Below are 21,828 nucleotides of genomic sequence, written 5' to 3' on the forward strand. Positions count from 1 at the left end.
GACAGACAGATTGTCAAATAAACAAACAGGAAAATAAATTAATCCCATACAGTGGTAAGTACTACCATTAAAAGAGAACAGAAGCAGCACCTGGTGTGTGATTCTCTGTGCTCAGAACAGTACCTGGCACACAGTAGGTGCTCAGTAAATATTTGTTCAATGACAATGTGGCTGGTGGTCAGGGAAGACTCACAGAACCTCCCTGAGTGGAAAGCTAGAAACAGACGCAGGAAAAGGCAGGTCTTCGGGCAGAGCGCCAGGCACAGAAACCCCAAACGGAAAGAGCCCGTGACTGGCCCAAACTTAGCGTTAGACAAACCGAAAGAAGAATCACACAGGCCATCGCTATGTCAATACTCTGTACATTTCAAAGTGCTGTGTACACATGCAGCAAGGTTGTTTCTGTGGCTGGCTCCTTGATGTCACACGCTTTACTTTTGAAGATGTCCATCCAAGTGCTTTCTGGCCCTCCACTCTGGGACCAAGCCCCAGACTAGCAGTGTCCGCAAGGTGGAACCTCGAAGGGCCTTCTCTCTGGCCCTGAGGTCCTGCTGTTTCCCGGAAGGCCAACAGACCCACACACCGCGTTTCGCGCTCGGGTTGGCCCGTCACCTCCTGACGCCGGCACCCCTGTCGTGGAGTGGCGACCAAGAGAAAAGGGCTGGGACACTTAGGAGCCTGGGTCCCGGAACGCCGACCCACACACAAGCTCGGGGAGGTCTGCGGAGGCGGTGGCACCACTCGGGCAGGAAGGGCGGGGCCGAGCGGGAGGGGTGGGGCGGGGCCGAGCGTGAAGGGGCGGGGCTGCTGGGAGCTCGTTGCTGCGCCGGCCGCGGAATCGCCCGAGAGGGCGGGGCGGGGCCGAGCGGGCGGGGGGAACCGGAGGAGTCCTTGCCTTTGCCGCCGCTGCCGCCGCCGCCAGGTAAGTAGTACGGGTTCAAGTGGGCCGCGGGTGGAGCTCCCCCACCCCAGGGCCACTCCCCGCGGCTGCCCGCACGAGGGTTGCCTCTGCGTGGCCCGGCCGACCCGGCCCCGCGGGCCTTTGCCCCCCCACCCCCACCCCACTCTCCGCCCTCGTGGGCGCCAGGCCTCCCGAGGAGTGGCCTCACACAGCTCCCAGCGTTGACTGCAGGTGTCCAGGCTGCCTAGTTGTTGCTTGGTTTCTTTCAGAAGGGAAAGTGCCTCTAGAAATTACGTAGGGCGACAGATGGGGAAACTGAGGCCGGGCAGAGCACTCAGGCCATTCCCTGCCTCCCGGCTCAGGGCTGTGAGCCCTTAAAGGTCGCCCAGCTTCTCCCTTGGCAAGTGACGACGCTGCTCTGGTCCTGGGAGAGGAAGGAACTTGCCCAAGGTCACACAGGGTCGCGGGCTTTCCCTTGTCGCAAGTGGCCCCTCCACGAACCGGTGAAGAAGGCCTCCGGGCACCCCTGATGTCCTCTCTCCTTGCCCCTGCGGCTTTCTGAGCTCACAGCACACCTTCAAACTGAGAATTCCAAGGTGGGGCTGGGAATTCCTTCTGGAAAAAAGCCCCCAAGTACAGATGGGCCATGTTTCTCACCCTGCCACCTGTTGACAGAGTAGGAAAGAAGGACCAGCGCTACTAACTTTTGAGGGGATTTGACCGCTAGGTAAACAGGCTGCGAGAGATGACTTCCCCAAGACAGTACCCCTAGGGAGGAGAACATTTTAAAACCTGCGTTACCTGTGCCGGGCACAGAGACAGGGTAGGCGTTCACCATGTCCTTTCTCTGGAGCCACAGCTGGGAGTACAGCGGGGCTGGACTCTGGGCCTTGACCTAAGACTAGTGCCTAACACGAAGTAGGAGTGAACGTGTTAGTTCTCTTTTCCCTGACTCAGGGTTTATTTCACTGCAGAAAATATGAAACCCCGTTAAGCTTTAGGGCTATTCATTCATTCATTGGACAGATATTAATTGAGCACCGACTGTGTGCCAGTGTGTAATGTTTAGGCACTGAAAATACAGCGAACAAGGCAAGTGCTGCCCTTGGGGAGTATACTACAAAGAATGGAATAAAATCCTGCTCTTGGGGAGTGGGGCGAGGGTTGGGGAGGGCTGAGCAGAGAGGAGAGACCATTGGAATCTTACCAACTGTGAAGTATGTGAAGAGGGCAGAGAGAGACTGAACCTCAGAGCCTCCAACCCTCGTGGGCGTCTATCTAGATGCTCAGCCAGCCTGAGCGTTCTCCCCAGCTCCCCAGGGATTTGGTAGGGGGTGGGAAGGTCGGTGGATAGAGAGTGGTCCAGCCAACCTCAGAGTCCATAAACCTGGCATTGCCACTCTATAGCTGTGATGTGACCCCCCCACCTCTGTGAGCCTGTCATTGTTATTCAGCAGGGGTCATAAAAGTGCATAGCGTTGATGATACCACGTCCGAATGCTTCTCAAATGGTAAAGCATGGTCCAAAGTGTGGCCTGTATCAGAGGCCTTGCCAAGTCAGGTGTAAGCAAAGGTGTATTTATTCAGAGGCTCCGGTGTCCCTGTTGGTAACCTGTTACTGCCCTCAGTAGAGAAATGTAAGAAAGAGGCAGAGGTGGGGGTGGCGGACTTCCAGGCGAGGAGGCTCCCTGCCTGGCTCGAGAAATGGAATGTTTGCAACAGTCAGCATTTCAGTCTTTACAACCCTTGCTGTCACATTCCACACACAGGGATTGAGCGCCTTCTCTGCCAGGCACTGTTGTAGGGAGCATCAGGGAAACGACACAAAAGCCACTGCCGGGTGGAGCTTTTTCTGGAGAGACAGACCACAAACAAGTAAACCTGTAATCGATCCATTGTGCATTGGTGACAAATTTGATAAGGAAGTTACGCAGGGTCTGCTGGGAGGGGGGGGGGGGGGGCCCGCTCTTTTGCTGAGGAGCCTGGGGGGAGAGGCACTGATGTCCTGAGCATTGTCCACTCTGACCCTGACCCTCCTAGGGGAGGAGACTAGCACTTAAGCAAGCAGCCGTTAGACCCGAGAGCAGGTCAGGGGCTGGCCAGAGAAAGCCTGGGGAGGGCGGGGTCCAGAGGCAGCAGGCCCCAGTTCAGCTGCACAAATCCAGGGAGGCTCATGGCAATCCCTGAGCCCCTTTGATAAAGTAGAGAAGAATTTGGAGTTTAAAGTCACACAGGCCTGTGGGGGTGCATCCAGGCATCGCTCTTTGCCAGATGTGTGGCCTTCACCTCTATTGGCCTCAGTGTTCTCATATGCAAAATGGGGACAATGATAGTTTCTTCCTCATAAGGCGGTTGTGAGGCTGAATTGGGCTCATGAGAATAAGCTGGCAGGAAATCTTCGCTGATTTTAGTATTAAACTGTACTTTTGAAAAAGGACATCTTTTGGACACGGAGAGATCGGCATGAGTTGAGGCCCGAGGTGGGCATCCCAGTGTGGGCTAGAAGCCGCAGATAATGCAGTTTGGCTAAGGCCTGGCTGGAAGAAGGGGACTGGAGGAAAATGAAGATGGAAAGACAGGTTAGGTCTGTCCCAGAAGTGCTTGGGCTGGCTGCAAAGCGGGGTGCTAGCCTGTGGTCAGATGGGAACTAGTGAGAGTCATCTAATTTGGTGGCTTTCAATTTGTGTTTGAAATCTTTTGGGCCACCTCAGGACATCAGCTAGACTAAAGAGAGTGGTGCAGCATCATAGCTGAGACGGCTACCTCTGGGCTAAGGCCCGGGTGCATTTAAATCCCACATTACTTGCCCGGTGACCTTAACCTTCACTTCTCACGGCCTCTCTGTCTCTCTCGTAGATTGGAGATACCTACCTTATAGGGCTGGTTGGGAGGAAATGAAATGATGTGTGCAAGGGGGTGGCGCACGGATAGCACCGTACCGAGAATTTACTGTTACAATTCTTTAAAATTTAATTGTGGGGGCGCCTGGGTGGCTCAGTCGGTTAAGCGTCCGACTTCGGCTCAGGTCATGATCTCGCGGTCTGTGAGTTCGAGCCCCGCATCGGGCTCTGTGCTGACTGCTCAGAGCCTGGAGCCTGTTTCGGATTCTGTGTCTTCCTCTCTCTCTGACCCTCTCCCATTCATGCTCTGTTTCTCTCTGTCTCAAAAATAAATAAACGTTAAAAAAAAATAAAAAAAATTAAAAAAATAAAATTTAATTGTGATAAAATAACATAAAACTTAGCATCTTAACCATTTTTAAGCGTGCAGGTCAATAGTGTTAAGTATATGCACATAGTCGTGCAACCTATCTCCAGAACTTTTCCACTTGCAAATCTGAAACTCCGGATCCATTAAACACCTGTCTAGTTCCCCTTCCCCCAGTCCCTGGCCACCATTCTGCTTTCTGTCTCTATAATTTGGACTACTCTAGGTACCTCACATTAGTGAAATCATGCAGTATTTGTCTTTCTGTGACTGGCTTATTTCACTTAGCATAATGGCCTCAAGGTTCATCCATGTTGTAATATGCCAGGATTTCCTTCCTTTTTGAAGGCCGAGTAATATTCCACGGGGTCAATTCCTTTCTTATTGTTGTTCATCCATTCATCCATTGGCGGACTCTTGGGTTACATGCACCTTTTATTTAGCTGCTATGAACGTGGGTGTGCAGATGTCTCTGACACCCTGCTTTCATTTCTTTTGAGTGGAAAATACCCAAAGGTGGTATCGTGGATTATTTTACTGTTATAATTTGAAGGTGGGGCACTGAAGGTCCCCACCGTATCTCCCCTCGCCCACCGGACCAGGAGAAGTCCCTGGGGCCCTGTGGGGCCGTTTGAGAACCAGCGGATCGTGTGGATCATTACAAGCTTTGCCTCCCCACCCCCACCTCCTTCCTCGGCAAATGTGCCTCACGTTATATTCTAGTTACTCCCAAGCAGAGACCACCATTCGTTCGACAAATGTTCGTAAGTGCCTACCGTGCTTACGTAAGGGCAGGAAGAGATAGACACTGAGCCGTAAGTGTAAACCAGAAAATGATCTATTAGGTCAGACGGTGATTCGTGCTGTGGACCAAGTGCAGGCGCCAGGTAAAGAGGATTGGGATGGAAGGCAGGGACAGGGTGGTCTCACCGAACCGTGAGATTTGAACAGAGACAGGAGGGAGGCGAGAGAGCTGGCCATGCGTTTGTCTGCAGGAACAGCATTCCGGGCAGAGGGAACAGGCAAGTGCAAAGGCCTTGAGATGAGAGCGTGCCTGGTGGGCTCCAGGAGCGGCAAGGAGGATGGTGTGGCCGGAGCAGAGCTAGTGACAGGAGAGGGGGCGGAGGGCAGAGAGGCCAGGGGCCGGGTTGCATATGGACCAGGCACCACTGGAAGAACTGTCGAGCGTGGAAAGGGGATTAGTAGAGGTTTGGAGCAGAGAAGAGACATGAGCTGACTTCAGGGGGAGACGGAGCTCACTGGCCACTGCGTGGTGGACAGCCGGGGGGGAGAGCAGACGGAGCAGGAAACCGGTGGGGAGACTCCCGCTGGGATCCACCTGAGATGATCTCGGCTTGCACCAGGGTGCTAGTCGGGGAGGAATGGGGCGACCACAACGTGGACGAGATGTCATACAACCTGAGTATCTACCCCAGGGGCACGCTGTCACCCTACTCCACAACCTACTATCCTCCAGGCTGCTGAGGTGAGATGGGATAGAAACTTTCCCTCTGGGCCAACGTCTCTTTTTTCTTCCGGTCTGTAGTGGAATTGTCTGAAACCCTCTGGGTTCTTCTGTTGCCATGGAGACCTCCTGAGATGCTACATTTGCCACTGGCTTCCCATGTAAGTTCCAGATAGAGGTATAGAATGAATGGGTTTCTCTCCTAAAATGCTGGAGGGGATTGGGAGATGGGGAATGAACTGGAACTGTCTAGAATCCTCCCTTCTAGGATGATGCCAAGAGTGTGTGGGGGGGTATGGGTGTATGTGGGCATGAGCTCAGAACTACCATCTTTAGAGTTTCTGGCCTAAGAACGGTGCCGTGGCTCTATTTGTTGTGAAGAATTTCTTCGGTCACATGCTTTTCTTCCTCCTTGGCTTCAACACAGTTCATTCCCCAGCCCTCCCGTGATATTGTAGTTATCCCACTAGTGATGCTTATTTTATTGTACTTCAGTCTCATTCATAAAAACTCAACTGTAACCAGTTAACCAGAAAAAGAAGGAAAGAGAGAGAAAGAGAACACTTTCCCCGCCCTCTCCACACACATACATTCACATCAAATTTGACCTTGGCGTTCACTGGCTGCTCCAAGGGGGGAAAAAAGTACATAATGGGCTGGCTTGTAAGAAAAACACAAGAAATTCATCCTTGCATGTGATCTTCTAAAGAAAGGCTCAGGTCATGGAGTTTTAAGGGTGATTTAAAGGACATCCAAGGATAATATTGATCATACTGGTTTTCTCCTCGGTGCTGACTTTTGAAGTTTTCATCCCCCGCAAGGAGAAATCCCGCTGTGTTGTCTATGGCGTTAGTTAACGATTATCGGTTGAGTGCCTACTGTGGGTGCATGCAGAGCCGAGGACAGATGTGGAGTGGCTCTCTGCCCTCACTACTGACAAAAATAGCTCAACCAGTTTTTGTTTTTGGTTTTGTTTTTTTTCAGTGGTAGGTAATGTAGCTGGCTAGATAAAACTCATAATCACAGACCATCATGACAAGGCCCGCTCTGGCAAGCCTGTCCGTCCTGGGCCTGGGCTGTGCAGGCTAGCCATGGCTGAGTGTTCACCCCGTTCATTCTCACTATGTATATGTTCTTTCCCTGCCAGTTGGTCAAGTGCAGGTCAAGTGCAGGCCTTTCTCAGAGTTCTTGGTATCTCCACAGTACCTGGACTAGAAGCTACTCTGTCCATCGGTGACCTCCAAGGCCGTGGGTGCTGCTGGACCAGCTGTGTGCACACTAGGTGGCCCCAGGGCATGGAGTCACCCCTGGCTCCGACCAGCAAGGTCTTTTTCTCACTGCAGGAATCGAGCTCTCCCTCTCGAAATCGGTTTAGCTTCTCAGACATACTTGGGCATCTCAGCTCAACTTGGACTGGAGCCTGATGCTAAATCAGACCAAGGGGGAGAGTCCCCTGTGAGGACCAGTGTATACAGTTCAAGGGTACATCTCCCAGCCCCACCACACTCCCTCAGTGAGCTGGGGAGCTGCCACCACACTCCCTCAGCTGGCATAGTTGGGGGACCCAACCCATGCAAGTGGACAGTCCGTAGGGTTGGGACCAGGGGCTCCTCCATCACAACAAACTGGGTAGGTGGGTCACACTACCCCCTGTCCATCTTGTTGATTACAAGACCTGTTTATAGGTCAATGGAATGGGACTTAACTGGGACCTCAGCCCCGTGGGCTTGGTGGGCCACATGAGACCGGGGCTTTCTGAGATAAAGTACTCCTTTTCTGGGGCAAGAGCAACGTTGTTTTTAATTAAAAAATTTTTCGGGGGGCGACTGGGTGGCTCAGTTGGTGAAGCCTCTGACCTCGGCTCAGGTCATGATCTCACCGCGTGTGAGTTCGAGCCCTGCATCGGGCTCTGTCTTGACAGCTCAGAGCCTGGAGCCTGCTTTGGATTTTGTCTCTCTCTCTCTCTCTCTCTCTTTCTCTCTGCCTCTCCTCCACTCACACTCTCTCTGGCTCTCAAAAAAATGAATAAATGTAATAAATGTTAAAAAAAAAAATTTGCTTTTCTTTTCAGGGCTCCTGAGTGGCTCTGTTGGTTAAGCATCTAACTCTTGATATCAGCTCAGGTTAAGATCTCACGGTCGTGAGATCGAGCCCCACGTCGGGCTCAGTGTGAAATCTGCTTGGAATTTTCTCTCTCCCTCTCTCTCTGCCCCTCCCCAACTTGCATACACACTCTCTCTCAGAATAAATAAATAAACTTAAAAATACAAAAATTGTTTTCTTTATGAAAGCATCAATATGCTCAGGACAGAAAATGTCAAAAATACAGAAAAATAGAGCAGAACCCAATAAGTTCTAGTCCCACAACCCTGCCACCAAGAGATAGTGACCTGACAGCAAGGAGCCTGTCGTGGGGCTCGATCTCATGAAAGGCAAGAACAGAAAACAAGAGCTGGACGCTTAACTGACTGAGCCACCCAGGCGCCCCTCCTAGTGATCTTTTTGTTCTGTGAAACTGTTTTAAAAAACATACCTGGAAGGTCGCGGGGGGTGGCTCAGTCGGTTAAGCAGCCAAGTTTGGCTCCAGTCGTGATCTCATGATTCATGGGTTCAAGCCCTGCATCAGGCAGGCTCTGTGCTGACAGCTCGGAGCCTGGAGCCTGCTTCGGATTCTGGGTCTCCCTCTCTCTCTGCCCCTAACCCGCTCGCATTCTGTCTCTGTCTCTCTCAGAAATAAATAAACATTAAAAAAATAGAAAATAAAAATAAATAAAATCATGTCCTTTTTTTGGATCATAAGATCAACACATTACTGAAAATTCACAAAACATAATTAATAAAGAAAAACAATTAAGATGATCCAGAATCCAAGAGCCCCCTGCTTCGATTAGAGACAGCCACCGTTGCCATCCTGATAGGAGTCCTAACAGTCTCCACTCTCTGGGCAGATACATGTACTAGATCTGCATTTCTTCAGAATGCAAAAGCAACACGTATGTATGGCAGAAAAGCCTCAGCTATCTCACCTTTCATGGAGAATTTGGGAGACTGTTTCTCCAGCCACTTTGTCTCCTCTGCATTTTTTAACATGGTTGGACTCACAGCTTGAGTCTCGTAGTTTGTAGGCATGGTGAAGGCACTTTGCTATGCCCCATAGGAAGGGCACCTCCAGGAGAAGGACGTTATCCCTGATAATTCCTTAAAAAGGATTAAAGAGGTGGGGCGCCTGAGTGGCTCAGTCGGTTAAGCGTCCAACTCTTGATTTCAGCTCAGGGCATGATCTCATGGTTCGTGAGTTCGAGCCCCACCTTGGGCTCTGTGCTGATAGTGCAGAGCCTGCTTGAGATTCTCTCTCCCCTCTCTCTCTGCCTCTGCCCCGCTCACTCTCTCGCTCTCTCTCTCCCAAAATAAATAAATAAATAAACTTAAAATTTTTTGAAGGATTAAAGAGGCAGAAAATCATACTCTGGTTCTTTGGCATGGAAAATGGCCAGTAGGAGGAAGCGCGGATTATCTGAGGTTGTGGGGAACCCTGGGTAATTCCAGATGCTTGCTTGGCCCCCTGTCCCATCTCCTCTGCTCATCTGATGCTCCAGCAAAGTATAAGAACAGGAGCACCTTTGGGGAGAGAATTAGCAGGAAAATACGGCTCTTGCTTAAGCCTAAAAGCTAGTTCATTCATTCATTCATTCCTGCAACAGACATTTTCTGAGCACTCCCTCCGTGGCCGGTATGTGCTCAGGGCACAAGGTACAGCTATGAAGCAGATCCGGTGCCTGCCAGCTATTTCCAGGCTAATCGTGGAGCTGGGCGCTGCGACCACATCTCAAGTTAGGAGAGGTCAGAACAGGGATATTAAATGAGACACCAAATGCACGCGCCCAGGGGAAATGCCAGGGCTGTGCTCAGTGATGGCCGCTGCCTGCCGTCCAGCAGAGAAAAGTATCCCAGGTAGGGGAACCTACTGGGGCGAAGGCCCAGAGGACAAAGCATTAGCTAACCGATGCCTCTTTCTCTCTCCTCCTCCTCCAGATCCCACACCCTATGGACCCACAGGCTGGTTTTTCTGGTTTGCTCCCCCCCAGGGCAATTTGCATATTTCTCCAAGAACCTTCAGGAAGCTGAGCAGCCTGTTTCCAGACTTGGAGAGAGGAGAGGCCAGGGGAAGCCAGCAACTGTTTTCTGAAATCTGGGTACGTGTTATTTAAGGTTTCTTTTGACTCAAACCCTCACCATTATTTAAAATTGTCTTATTGTAAATATGAGTTTACTTACTGTCTGTCTCCTTCCCTGGAATATGCCTCCATGATGGAGGGCTGTTGTCTGTCTGTCTTAGTCTCCGCTGTTCCCGTAGCGTGTAGGATGACGCCTTCCACGTAATAGGTGCCGATATGTATTTATTAAATTAATTGCTTCTTGACCTTTTGACCAAGATCAGACGTATATTTATTAAATGAACTAGTTTTGGGTGCCTGGGTGGCTCATTCGGTTAAGCATCCGACTCTTGATTTCAGCTCAGGTCATGATCTCACAGTTCATGGGTTCGAGCCCTGTATCAGGCTCTGCACTGACATTGCGGAGTCTGCTTGGGATTCTCTCTCTCTCCCTCTGTCTCTGCCATTCTCTCTCTCTCTCTCTCTCTCTCTCTCTCTCAAAAATAAATAAATAAAAGAATGAACTAGTTAATTTGGGGTAAGGTGAACATTTGCTTTTAATTTACTTGGAACTTAAGGTTTTTGCCATGCTATAGAGACATCCTGCTGCTTTTTAAAAAGTTCTTTATCTTAAAATAATTATAATCTCACAGGCAAAATATTAGTACCAAGACATCCACCCGTACCCTAACTCAGCTCCCCGCCCCCACGGCCACTGCCTTCACAATGAAGTCTGACCGAGCATCTTTTTGGTTCTTCAAAAGCATCTTCCCCCTGGGGGCGCCTGGGTGGCTCAGTCAGTAAGCATCCGACTTCAGCTCAGGTCATGATCTCGCGGTTCATGAGTTCGAGCCCCTCATCGGGCTCTGTGCAGACAGCTCAGAGCCTGGAGCCTGCTTCTGTCTCTGTGTCTCCCTCTCTCTCTGCTGCTCCCCCACTCACACTCTGTCTCTGTCTCTCTCTCTCTCTCTGTCTCTCTCTCTCTCTCTCTCTCAAAAAATAAATAAACATTAAAAGAAAAAAAAATTTAAAAGCATCTTCTCTCTTGTACCTCTGGGCCTTGACATGTGCTGTCCCCTGTGCCCAGAACGTGCTCTTGCTGTCGACCTCACCCCTGTCTGACCGCTACCTTCTCTCGGAAGCCGGTTCTGGGTGGCAGGCCCCTGTTTGTATCCCTCCACCTGTGTTGCCCTTATAACCAGTTTATCCTGCTGGTTTGTCATCATCTTTTTACTCGTCTGTCTCTACCACCGCACGGCTTCCTCTACGGAATACCCTCTCCTATCCACCCGCCTGGCTGTCGCCCTTGCTTCCTGCAGGCCTCCGCTAGAGCGGTCCCTTTCAACTGCACACCGTCGTCACCCCCTCCTGCCATATCACTTCACATCCCCCTCATCCGAATGCTTCTTCCCCGATGATCCCTTCATGGATCCGACCGTCAGACCTGACTGTGACTCTGGTTCTGCCACTTACCAGCCACGTGATCTTGGGCAAGTTACTTAGATTATTATTATATATTGCTGGATTGCTGCCTGTGTCCCCCCAGAACGCAAGCAGGGAATTTGTCAGTTTGTCACCTGATCTGTCCCAAGGCCCAGACCAGGGTGTCACACATCACGTTCCCTTCTTCATTCACCCAGCACATATTTATCGAATGCCTGCAGTATTCCACAGCCTGTTCAGAGAGCTAGAAGCATGGCAGTAAAAAAGAAACAAAAAAACAGGGGCGCCTGGGTGGCGCAGTCGGTTAAGCGTCCGACTTCAGCCAGGTCACGATCTCGCGGTCCGTGAGTTCGAGCCCCGCGTCGGGCTCTGGGCTGATGGCTCAGAGCCTGGAGCCTGTTTCCGATTCTGTGTCTCCCTCTCTCTCTGCCCCTCCCCCATTCATGCTCTGTCTCTCTCTGTCCCAAAAATAAATAAACGTTGGAAAAAAAAAAAGAAACAAAAAACAAAACAACCAGGGGCCTCCCTCAAGCTTATGTTCTATTGGTATACATGGGTAAATAAATAATTTGCATGTATATTATTTAAGATGGGAGTAAGTATAAAACTAGAACAGGGTGCTAGGGTAGCAAGGCAGGAGTACTTGAGCCTGAGAGGTCAGGGAGGGCCTCTCAGAGGAGGTGACATTCAGGCTGAGGCAGAATGATGTGAAGGTCAGAGGAAGAGTGTCCCAGGCAGGGGAACAGCAGGTGTAAAGGCCTGGAGGGGGAACCAGCTTGCATATTTGCAAGCACATCGAGGGCCAGCCAGTGTGGCTGTAGTGTAGTGAGCAGGCAGGGTTGGGGGGCGTGAGATGAGTCCAGGGCCAGGCAAGGGCCATCCTAAGGGGATGAGTGTGCGTTCTGGTGTGAGGGGACGCCTTTGGAGACTTTAAAGCAGGCGAGTGACATGATTGGTATATATGACAAAAGGGCCACTCCAGCTGCTGTGTAGAGAAGGGATTATAGGACATCAAGAGTGTATCTTGTTGAATGAATGAGGCAGTTTGACCTGATCTGAGCTTTTTTGTGCCCCAAGCTCATCCCCTCTCCCCTGTGGATAGAGACAGGCCAGCTCGTGTTTCTCTGACTGGAAGGCTATTTATTCTTGAACTGAGAACTAACATGGGGCCCCCCAAGTACCAGCCCGATAAAATACCATCTTGGGCTCTTCTGGGTGAGAGGCACAATTACCACGGCCTCTGAATGGAGTGGATTAAATCACTAAGCCTGCCACATCATGGCTGGGCGCTGCCCCTGCCCCTTCGTTTGTGACTTGTTGTCCCTTTTGTCCACCACCACGGTCTGGGCTGATCCTGTGAGCCAGGGAGATCTGCTGCGAACCTCAAACTTGGGTTTCTGGAGCAACCATTGGAGGCCAGTCTTGCTGGGTGACACTGGCCACGGTCTTAACCTCTCTGGGCCTCGGTTCCTTCATCTGAAACAAGGGAAGAAGGATCCCTGTGCATACGTAGAGGAAAGAACCCAGGGTTTGGAGCCGGAAGTCTGGTGTGACTTTTCATTACTTAGTTACTGTGTAATTTTGGGAAAAGCCCTTGGCCTCTCTGAGCCTGTTTCTCAGCTACAGGAGGGAATCCTAATAGCTCATGTCCTTTTTTTTTTTTTTTTTTTATATATGAAATTTATTGACAAATTGGTTTCCATACAACACCCAGTGCTCATCCCAAAATAGCTCATGTCCTTCTTAACCGTACGTAGTAGTTGTGAGATTTAAGTGCATTGTAAAATGCTTTGCAAACTGTTATGTTTCTACACAAGTTGACTTGTTGCTTCAGGGTTACTTTGAAAAACTAACGAAATATTTAGTTTCACAGACTTTAATATTTAATATTGCACGGACTTTTAATAACTCCTCTGTAGAAGTAATATTTTGAGGATAAAATGTTTTTTAAGTTTACTTATTTATTTTGAGAGAGAGCGTGCGCACACAAATGGGGAAGGGGCAGAGAAAGAGGGAGAGAGAGAGCAGAGCCCGAGGTGGGTCTTGAACTTACGAACCGCGAGATCATGACCTGAGCCGAAGTCAGACACTTAACCGACTAAGCCACTCAGGCACCCCTGAGGATAAACATTTTTATTGCTCAGCTGGAGAAGAATGCATTTATGGGCCAAAGGCAGTGCCGAGTGTGGGTATTAGACTTGATATCTCTTGGCAGTTGTGATGAGTATTTAAACAGAGGTAGTGGCCAAGAGCTCTGGCTTTGGGCTCCAGTCTGCAATTTACTGGCTGGGTGACCCGGACTCATTTACTTCTCCTCTGAGCCTGGACATTATGGTGATGCCTGGGCTTATAGAGTTAGCCAAGACTGAACATGTTAACGTTGCAGCCCCAGGGCCTGGCCCCCAGCAGCAGGCACATAATGTTAGCTCTTGCCGTTACCTATACACCTTGCTGTGTGCCAGGCACCGTGCTGAGCATTTCAGTGATTTCTTTGTTGACTTTTTTAATGCATTTATTTTCTTAACAGACATTTATGTGGCATGGGCCCTTTGGCAGGCTTTGTGCTAAGTGCTTTACAAATACTAACCTACATGGCTATGTCATTTACTGCTAACCCAGTTCCTCCAGGCAGATAATGTTATAGTCCCATCGGCAGGTGAAGAAATGTGAGTGCAGAGAGGTTGAGCTGCCCAGGGCTCCGTATCTATCAGATGGAGGTGCTTGGATTCGTGCCCAGGTTTGTCTGGTTCTGAGCCTGCATTCATATCCACAGTGCCCTGTGGTCGAGGCGGGTTCCCTTCCTGGTATCCACTCCCAGGACCCCTCCTGCCCCTTGAATGCCTGGCTTGGCTTGGTTTGTTCCCTCCCCTGCCTTCTCTGCTTCCCCTTCTGCCCCTGGGAAGGAAGGAAAGAATAAAAGGAGGGGAGAAAGGAGACCTCCTCCCCTCCCTTCTTTCCTTCCTTTCATTAAAGCATAACATACACAGAGTGCACAAATCTTAAGCATACAGCTTGATAAGTTTTTAAACGTATTTATACACATGTAATCGGCACTGGGTGATAGAGAAGATTTCCATCACCCAGAAGCCTCACTGTGCCCCTTCTGAGCCAATACTTATGGCTTGCCATGGGCAACCTCTCTTCTGTCTTCTTTTACCTTAGACTGGGAAGGTATGGAATGAACTCAGTTCCGCAGATAAGTGTATCTGTTTATCATTGTGTCTGTGAGGCTCACTCCTATTGTTGTGGTTAGCCAGGCTTCATTCTTTTTCATTGTTTTGTAATATTCCACGCTACAAATATGGCAAAGTTACCCATTCCGCCGTGGACAAACATGTGGCTTGCTTCCAGCTTGCAACTATTATGAATGAAGCTTCTATGAGCATTCATGTACATGCCCCGTGGTGGACAAAAGCCCTCATTTCTCAGGAGTAGAATTGCTGGGGTATAGAATTGCGTATAAAACACATTTAGCTTTAATGATAAAGTCAAACCAGTTTCCAGAAGGTTGTACCATGAATACTCTCGTCAGCCGTGTGTCCAAGTTCCGTGTGTCCCTTATCCTCACCAACACTTAGGATTGTCAGGCTTTTAATTTTGGCCATTCTGATGAGTAAGTAGCAGTATCTTGGAGTTTTAATTTTATTTCTCTGATGACTAATGGTGTTGAACACCTCTTCATGTACTTATTGGGCCATTGGATATCTTTTTATGAAGTGCCTGTTCAAGTCTTTTGCCAGTTTTTAAATTTGCCTCATTTCTATTTCACCATGACTTATAAGAATCGTTTATATATTATGGATACAAGTCCTTTGTTGATACACATACTGAAAATATCTTCCCCCAGTCCATGGTGTGTGTTTTCACTCTCTCGAAGATGATGAAGGCCTATTTATCAGTCTCTTCTTTCATGATTGGTAGTTATTGTGTCCATTTAAGTAACTTTGGCCTAACCCCTCACCCCCGTTTGCGTTTTTCACTGAGATTTTTTTTTTTTTCCTGCAGGGCTGGAAATGGCCACGTGCAACAGTTCAAGTGAGGGGCTGCCTCCGGTGGCCGAGCCAGCCGTGGAAGGGGAGCCTCATCTGCCCGTGGGCCGGGAGCTGGCTGAGGCCAACCGCTTTGCCTATGCCGCCCTCTGTGGCATCTCCCTGTCCCAGCTATTTCCAGAACCTGAGCAAAGGTGAGTGCCTTTGTCCTTACAGAGGAAATGTCATGCTTCCTTGGGGAGGCAGTTACTGACAGCCAAGCCACCTGCCGGGTATTACTGGCAAAGAGGAGAAAGTCATTGCCCTTGCCTTGAAGGAGCTCACAGTCTAGAGGATTAGATAGCCTTCCTTCAGTACTCACTCATTCATACCTTCACCAGGCATTTTCTGGGCACCTACTTTGTGCCAGCCATGATTTGGAGTACATGGAAGGAATACGCAAGTAATATGGACAAGGCCGATGCTGTCCCTGCCCATAAACGGGACACAGCCTAATGGAGAAAAGATACTTATTCATGCATGCAGCGTGCCTTCGTTGAGCACCTACTCTGTGCTGGGTGTCATGCTAGGCCCTGTGGAGAAAACAAGCAAGGCCTGGCTCCTATCCTCTAGGGGCTTATGGTCTGGGATGGGGGAAGGCACCCAATAACTGACTACCATTATACTAGACAGATGGGGTAAGTGCCCGGGTGAGTTCAAACCAGGTGTCATAGGAACAAAAGATTGATGGGTTTAATGACAACATTAGTATCTGTTGTTGCTGGTATCTAGGACAGATGTGTTTCAATCACACATTTGGAGTCAGAATAGCAGAGCTGTGAAAAGCCTCCAAGCCTTTGAGGGTTCTTGGGGAAGAGAGTTTAGAGGCAAGACGAGGGGGCGTAGGGAGGCAGACGGAGTGGTCCAGGGCCTGGAGCCTGCTTTGGATTCTGTGTCTCCCCAGGGCTGTGACCAGGGGGTAGGCGTGGGGGGGGGGGGGCGCACATTCTCCTTGGGGAGAGTGGAGTTGACTCAGGGACAGGTTGGATGCTGTGGATGGGGCAGGGGGAGGAGCTGTCTATGGCCCCAAAGTTCGAGGTGGAGGGTGGGGCTAGACGGACAGAAATACCATCACCGAGAGGGGAAGCGACAGATGAGGGCAGGAAATGACAGGAGATTTTTTGCATCTGTAGTATTTTCAGGACTTCCTCCCCAAAGGTCCCCCGTGAGTAAACTTCCCCATGCTTTAGGTCTTAGCTGGGTTTTTATTTGTTTTGTTTGTTTTTTATCTTCATCCGTCCCGCTGAATACTTGAGCACAGCCCTCTACTTGGGGGGCACCTCTGGGACCCTCCCCACACCCTAGACCAGGGTGTTTCTCCAGCCACATGTTCAGCGACCCAGTCCTGCGACCACCACGCTCTTCCCATACCCACCACCCCTCCAGTTTGGGCTCTTGGAGGGCGGGGGCTGCCTGGTTCACCTGTAAGTCCCCAGAGCCTCCCGTATGGCTTGGTGTAGCTGACAAGCCAGTACACAGTGGGGAGAACTTTGTGTACTTTGTTCACATCAGCAGATGTTCATGGGGCGCCCGGGTGGCTCAGTCAGTTAAGCATCCAACTTTGGCTTAGATCAGGATCTCTCAGTTCGTGAGTTCGAGCCCCGTATCGGGCTCTGTGCTGACAGCTCAGAGCCTAGAGCCTGTTTCGGACTCTGTGTCTCCTCTCTCCGCCCCTCTCCTGCTCGTGCTCTGTCTCTTTCTCTCTCAAAAATAAATAAACACTTAAAAGAAAAAGTTAGGGGCACGTAGGTGGTTCCGTCGACTGAGCATCTGACTCCGGCTCAGGTCATGATCTCATGGTTCGTGGGCTCAAGCCCCACATCGGGCTCTGTGCTGACAGCTCAGAGCCTGGAGCCTGCTTCCGATTCTGTCTCCTTCTCTCTCTGCCCCTCCCCTGCTCATGCTCTGTCTCTCTCTCTCTCAAAAATGAATAAACATTAAAAAAAATTTTAATAAAAAAATAAAATAATGTTTAAAAAATTTTTTTAATTAAAAAAATTTTTAATTAAAAAGACATTTGTTTTAAAATTTTTACAAAGCCCACAAATGCTCATGAGCCTGCACTGTGTGCCAGGCCTGTGCTGGGCCCCACCTAGGATGGCACATGGAGAAGTGAGTTATCATCCTGTGTGCCCCCAGCCCCCCAAACACACACACATCCAGGTACCACTTTAAGCACACATGCTCTTGCCTGGCCAGAAGCACTTGCCCTGGGGTATTTCCTTTCTGAAAGTTTACGATCCAGTTGTCAGTTCATTCCACGAGATCTCTGTTTTCTTAGGCCTAAAACACATTTTATTTATTTATTTATTTATTTATTTTTTTTAACATTTTATTTATTTTTGAGACTGGGAGAGACAGAGCATGAACGGGGGAGGGTCAGAGAGAGAGGGAGACACAGACTGAAACACGCTCCAGGCTCTGAGCTGTCAGCACACAGCCCGACGCGGGGCTCGAACTCACGGACCGTGAGATCATGACCCGAGCCGAAATCGGCCGCTTAACCGACTGAGCCACCCAGGCGCCCCTAAAACACATTTTAAAAATGACTTCAGTCATTTTACAACCCAGATATACTTGTTGATTTCAGTAATCTTTTTCCTTTTAAGTTTATTTATTTATTTTGAGTGAGAGAGAGAGAGAGAGAGCACCCAAGCAGGTGAGGGGCAGACAGAAGGAGAGACAGAATCTCAGGCAGGCTCTGAGCCATCAGCACAGAGCCCCGCTCGGGGCTTGAGCTCAGGAATCATGAGATCATGACTTGAGCCGAGATCAAAAGTCAGGTGCCCAACCAACTGAGCCACCCGAGGTGCCCCAGTTTCAGTAATCTTTAGAAAAGCACTCTGGATTTTTTTGTCACGTGGGACATAAAAGCAAGCCTTTTTAATGTATTTATTATCTGAGCCATAAACATCACAGATAATATTCCCTAAAATTAACTCTGTTTATTAAGCGTGGAGAAATTAATGGGGTAGAGTAGGGGACCACAAACGTTTTCTGTAAAGGGCCAGGTATTTTAGGCTTGCGAGCCACGTAGCTGCTGTGGCCATCACTCAATTTTGCTGCCATAGCCTGGTAGGAGCCAGGAACAACATGTAAAGGATAAGTGTGGCTGTGTTCCAATAAAACTTCATTTACAAGAGCAGGGCCAGCTTTGGCCCACGTGGGTAGTTTGCCGGCCCCTGGTGCTGGAGCTTTGGACTCATCGTGAGAAACGCTGGATTCCTGTTGAGGCTTTGTCTCGATATGGCATTGAACCTCTGCAGCCCACGTGCTCCATCCATGGGGAAGGGGGGGAGGGGGTGGCGCAGGATGCAAGGGGACGTTTGATGCACCTGCCCAGCCAGTGCCCAGAGCTTGGTGAGTGCCCGGGAATATAATCCCTGGAGAGGGGCAGTCTCTGCGGTGGTTAAACACGGCCCCTGGTGTCATGGAGATGGGGGTTTGAACCCTAGAGCTGTCATGTCACCTCTCTGGGTCTAGGTTTCCTGATCTCTGGACTGGAGTAAAAATAACACGTCCGTCCCTGGTAGGGGTATGGCGAGAAGTAAATGAGTCGGTGTGTAGAAGGCGCTTACCTAGCGCAGGGACTGACAGATAGTTGCTCTGTGATTGTCTTTTGTGATCACGGTTGCTGCTGATATCACACATTTCGATAAACCAGCAACCACATTTAGAAGCAATTACCAAAACCCCGCTGATCTAAACGCTGTTTGTTGTTTAATCAATGGCGGTGCTGCCGCTTTACGACCATATTTATTCATTTGTTCCTTTAAAGAAACACACGCATAGCGCTTTATACGGGCCAGCTCTTGTTCTGAGCACGAGGCCAAATGTTAACTTACTTAATCCGGTCGGCCACCCTGTGAAATGGGTTTCGTCATTATCGCCACCATTCTATAGACCAAGAAACTGAGGCACACGGAGGTTGAGTAACTGGTCCAAGATGACACAGCCAGTGACAGAGCTGAGATTTGAACCAGAGGCTGTGCTCTCTACGCCTCCACTCTTTTTAGGAGATGCTTGTCTACATCCAAGACTTTCTTGTTGGACACAGGGCCAGGCCCTGCTTAGTTTACTCTGAAGGAATGTTTAGTTCGCTACGTCGTTTCCTGCCTCCATACACACCCATGTAACCACCCCCGGGGTTATCCCAGTAGATTGCAGTGGGGTAAATTGTAATTGTAGTAGCAATAGCTAGCATTTATTGAAGGGTTATCAGGTGCCAGGCCCTATTACGATGTCACTTAATCATTCTATCCAATCTCTGAGGCACATCCGCATTTTATAGCCGAGGAAAATGAAGCTAAGAGAAGTGAAGTAAGGACATGAACCCAGCCGCTGAGGGAGCCAGGACTCCCCGGGCACTGGACTTCAGAGCCTGACTCTGAAACCTATTCTCCGCTGCCTCCCTTGGCCACGTTATAACCAAAGCAGTGAGGCCAGCTGACATGACTTGAGGATCTCCTACATGCCAGGCCCTGCTCTGGATGCTTCGTATGTATCATCTCATTGAGTCCTCAAACAACTTAATGAAGTTGGTCTCAGGGCGCCTGGATGGCTCAGTCGGTTGAGCGTCCGACTTCGGCTCAAGTCATGATCTCTCAGTCCATGAGTTCAAGCCCCAAGTCAGGCTCCGTGCTGACAGCTCAGAGCCTGGAGCCTGCTTTGGATTCTGGGTCTCCCTCTCTCTCTGCCCTTCCCCCACACTCTCTCTTTCTCTCTCTCTCTCTCTCTCTCTCTCTCTCACACACACACACACACACACACACACACACAAAGTAAATAAACATTAAACACATTTGAAGTTGGTCTCTTAAGCCCATTTGCAGATAGGGAAACTGGGGCAAGAGGGGGTCAGTTTACTTGGCACGGTGCCACATTACCCAGATGTCCCTTCAGGAATGGCCTCCTCCCGCCACTGCTGAGACAGGGCTGCCCGCACGGCCGGGGCTGCCTTGGCTAAGGAGAGCCGTCTTGCCCACGCTTCTGCCCCCTTCCTGGGCAGCCCTCTTCCAGTGATGGCCTGATGGGGCGGGCGTGGAAAGGCCCCACTGGGGGCAGCCTTGAAGGGTCTCCTATCTCCCTGCAGGGTTGGCTGAGGCTTCTGTTGAGGCTGCAGTGCAGCTCGGCCTGGCGGCCAGTCTTGCTTCCTGGAGACTGAACCATAACACTGTCAGGCCAGGGTTGTAGCTGGCCCGCAGCGACCTCTCCACTGGGCTTGGGCACTGGCGGCTCTAGGGAGGGGGTGGGTGGGCTGCCTGGGATCCATGGGGGCCCCCCCCCGAGGTTGCCCACACCACCAGGGAGCTCAATTTGTTTGGGGGAGACCTGATTCCACCCTGGCCCCATCAGAACCCAGGGTGCAGAAGCCAGCATGAGGAGCCCCAGGGTAGTGTGGTCGAGGCAGGCTGGGACGTGGGTTTGCAGAGAGACTTGGCCTCTAGGCCTCAGCCTTTTTTTTCTGGACTGGTGGACTCACCTCCTAATTGACCCCCTGCTCCGGGGGCCCCCTATCCCCCCACCTAGTTCACCACGGTCACTGCGAGGAACGTTGGTGGCTTTGAAGCAAAGCCTGATGTGGACTCTGTCCCAGTCTCCCAAACGCTGTGTGCTTCCCACAGCTCAGGGGTCCCTTTCCTCCTGGAGTCCTCCAGGGGCCCATCACCTGCCCAGGGACTCCTGTGGGACTAAAGCAAACGACGGCCATGGGCACCGTGGGGGGAAAGACCCTTCCTGTGTGCTTACCTGCTCCTGCAGTGGCCGACTTCTTTCCTGAAAGCATGTCCTCAATGATTTCCGACAGCAGCAAATCAAATCACCTGTAGGATGCCTTTTCTAGCAGCTTCTAGCAGCTGCCCCTCACCTCTGCAGGTGGGTCTGGGCACTGCCTCTCTGGACACATGGGGCTCCATTCCTGCCTCTGGCTTGGCCTGTGGAAGGGCACGAGGGTGTGTGAGTCACGTACGTGTCTGTGAGCTTCTCCCCTGAGGCGGGGGTGCCTTGTTCCTCTGATTCCTCAATCCCCCGGCACAGGCCGGGCGCAGGGCACCGGTCAGTAACTGCTCATTACCCTCCTTCCTGTGGCTCATCAGCTGCTTTGGTGAAAGTTCTGGTGGGAGAAGAAGCTAAGATCCACATCACCTGAAATTAAGTTTCTGGCTCTCTGTCTCCTTCCGTGGGTCACGGTCACCATGGTTTTTGTACAAGCTGGCTGTTCACACCCATGAACGCATCTCACCCGAACTTCCCAGTGGCCTCATGAGACGTGTTCTGGGAGCCCTGGGAACTAAGCCATGTCTGTCTTACAGCTCCTTCTGCACAGAGTTTGTGGCGGGCCTGGTGAAGTGGCTGGAGTTGCCTGGAGCCGTCTTGCCAACCATGACTGCTTTTGCCAACGGCCTGGGAGGCGAAGGAGCGGACGTGTTTGCTGCCATTTTATTGAAGGACCCCATCTTGAAGGACGACCCATTGGTGATCATTCAGGTACACCCACCACCCAGGGGGTGCAGCTGGCTGCGGGGGAAAGAACAAATGATTTCCTTTCAGAGTCAGCCTAGAAATCGCTTCTAGTGGGGTGGGGTCATTGAAAGCTAAAACAGTTCGTCGTAATATCACAGGATGATGATC

At 50.5% G+C, this 21,828-nt stretch overlaps 1 protein-coding gene across 2 annotated transcripts in view; it reads left to right on the top strand.

The window, feature by feature from the left end:
* Positions 1-813: 813 nt before the first annotated feature.
* The window catches only part of TMCO4 (transmembrane and coiled-coil domains 4), a 95,150-nt gene continuing 74,135 nt past the window's right edge, over positions 814-21,828 (top strand). Inside the window, exons 1-5 of one of the 2 annotated variants that reach the window (XM_047870697.1) lie at positions 814-922; positions 5,655-5,734; positions 9,606-9,766; positions 15,176-15,353; positions 21,510-21,684. In XM_047870697.1, coding sequence (XP_047726653.1) covers positions 15,184-15,353; positions 21,510-21,684 — 345 coding nt within the window. In that variant the 5' untranslated portion in view covers positions 814-922; positions 5,655-5,734; positions 9,606-9,766; positions 15,176-15,183. The remainder of the gene's footprint in view (positions 923-5,654; positions 5,735-9,605; positions 9,767-15,175; positions 15,354-21,509; positions 21,685-21,828) is intronic. The other variant, XM_047870698.1, reaches the window with a different exon arrangement.

This window comes from Prionailurus viverrinus, chromosome C1, assembly GCF_022837055.1.
Source record: "Prionailurus viverrinus isolate Anna chromosome C1, UM_Priviv_1.0, whole genome shotgun sequence".
Classification (NCBI taxonomy): Eukaryota; Metazoa; Chordata; class Mammalia; order Carnivora; family Felidae; genus Prionailurus; species Prionailurus viverrinus.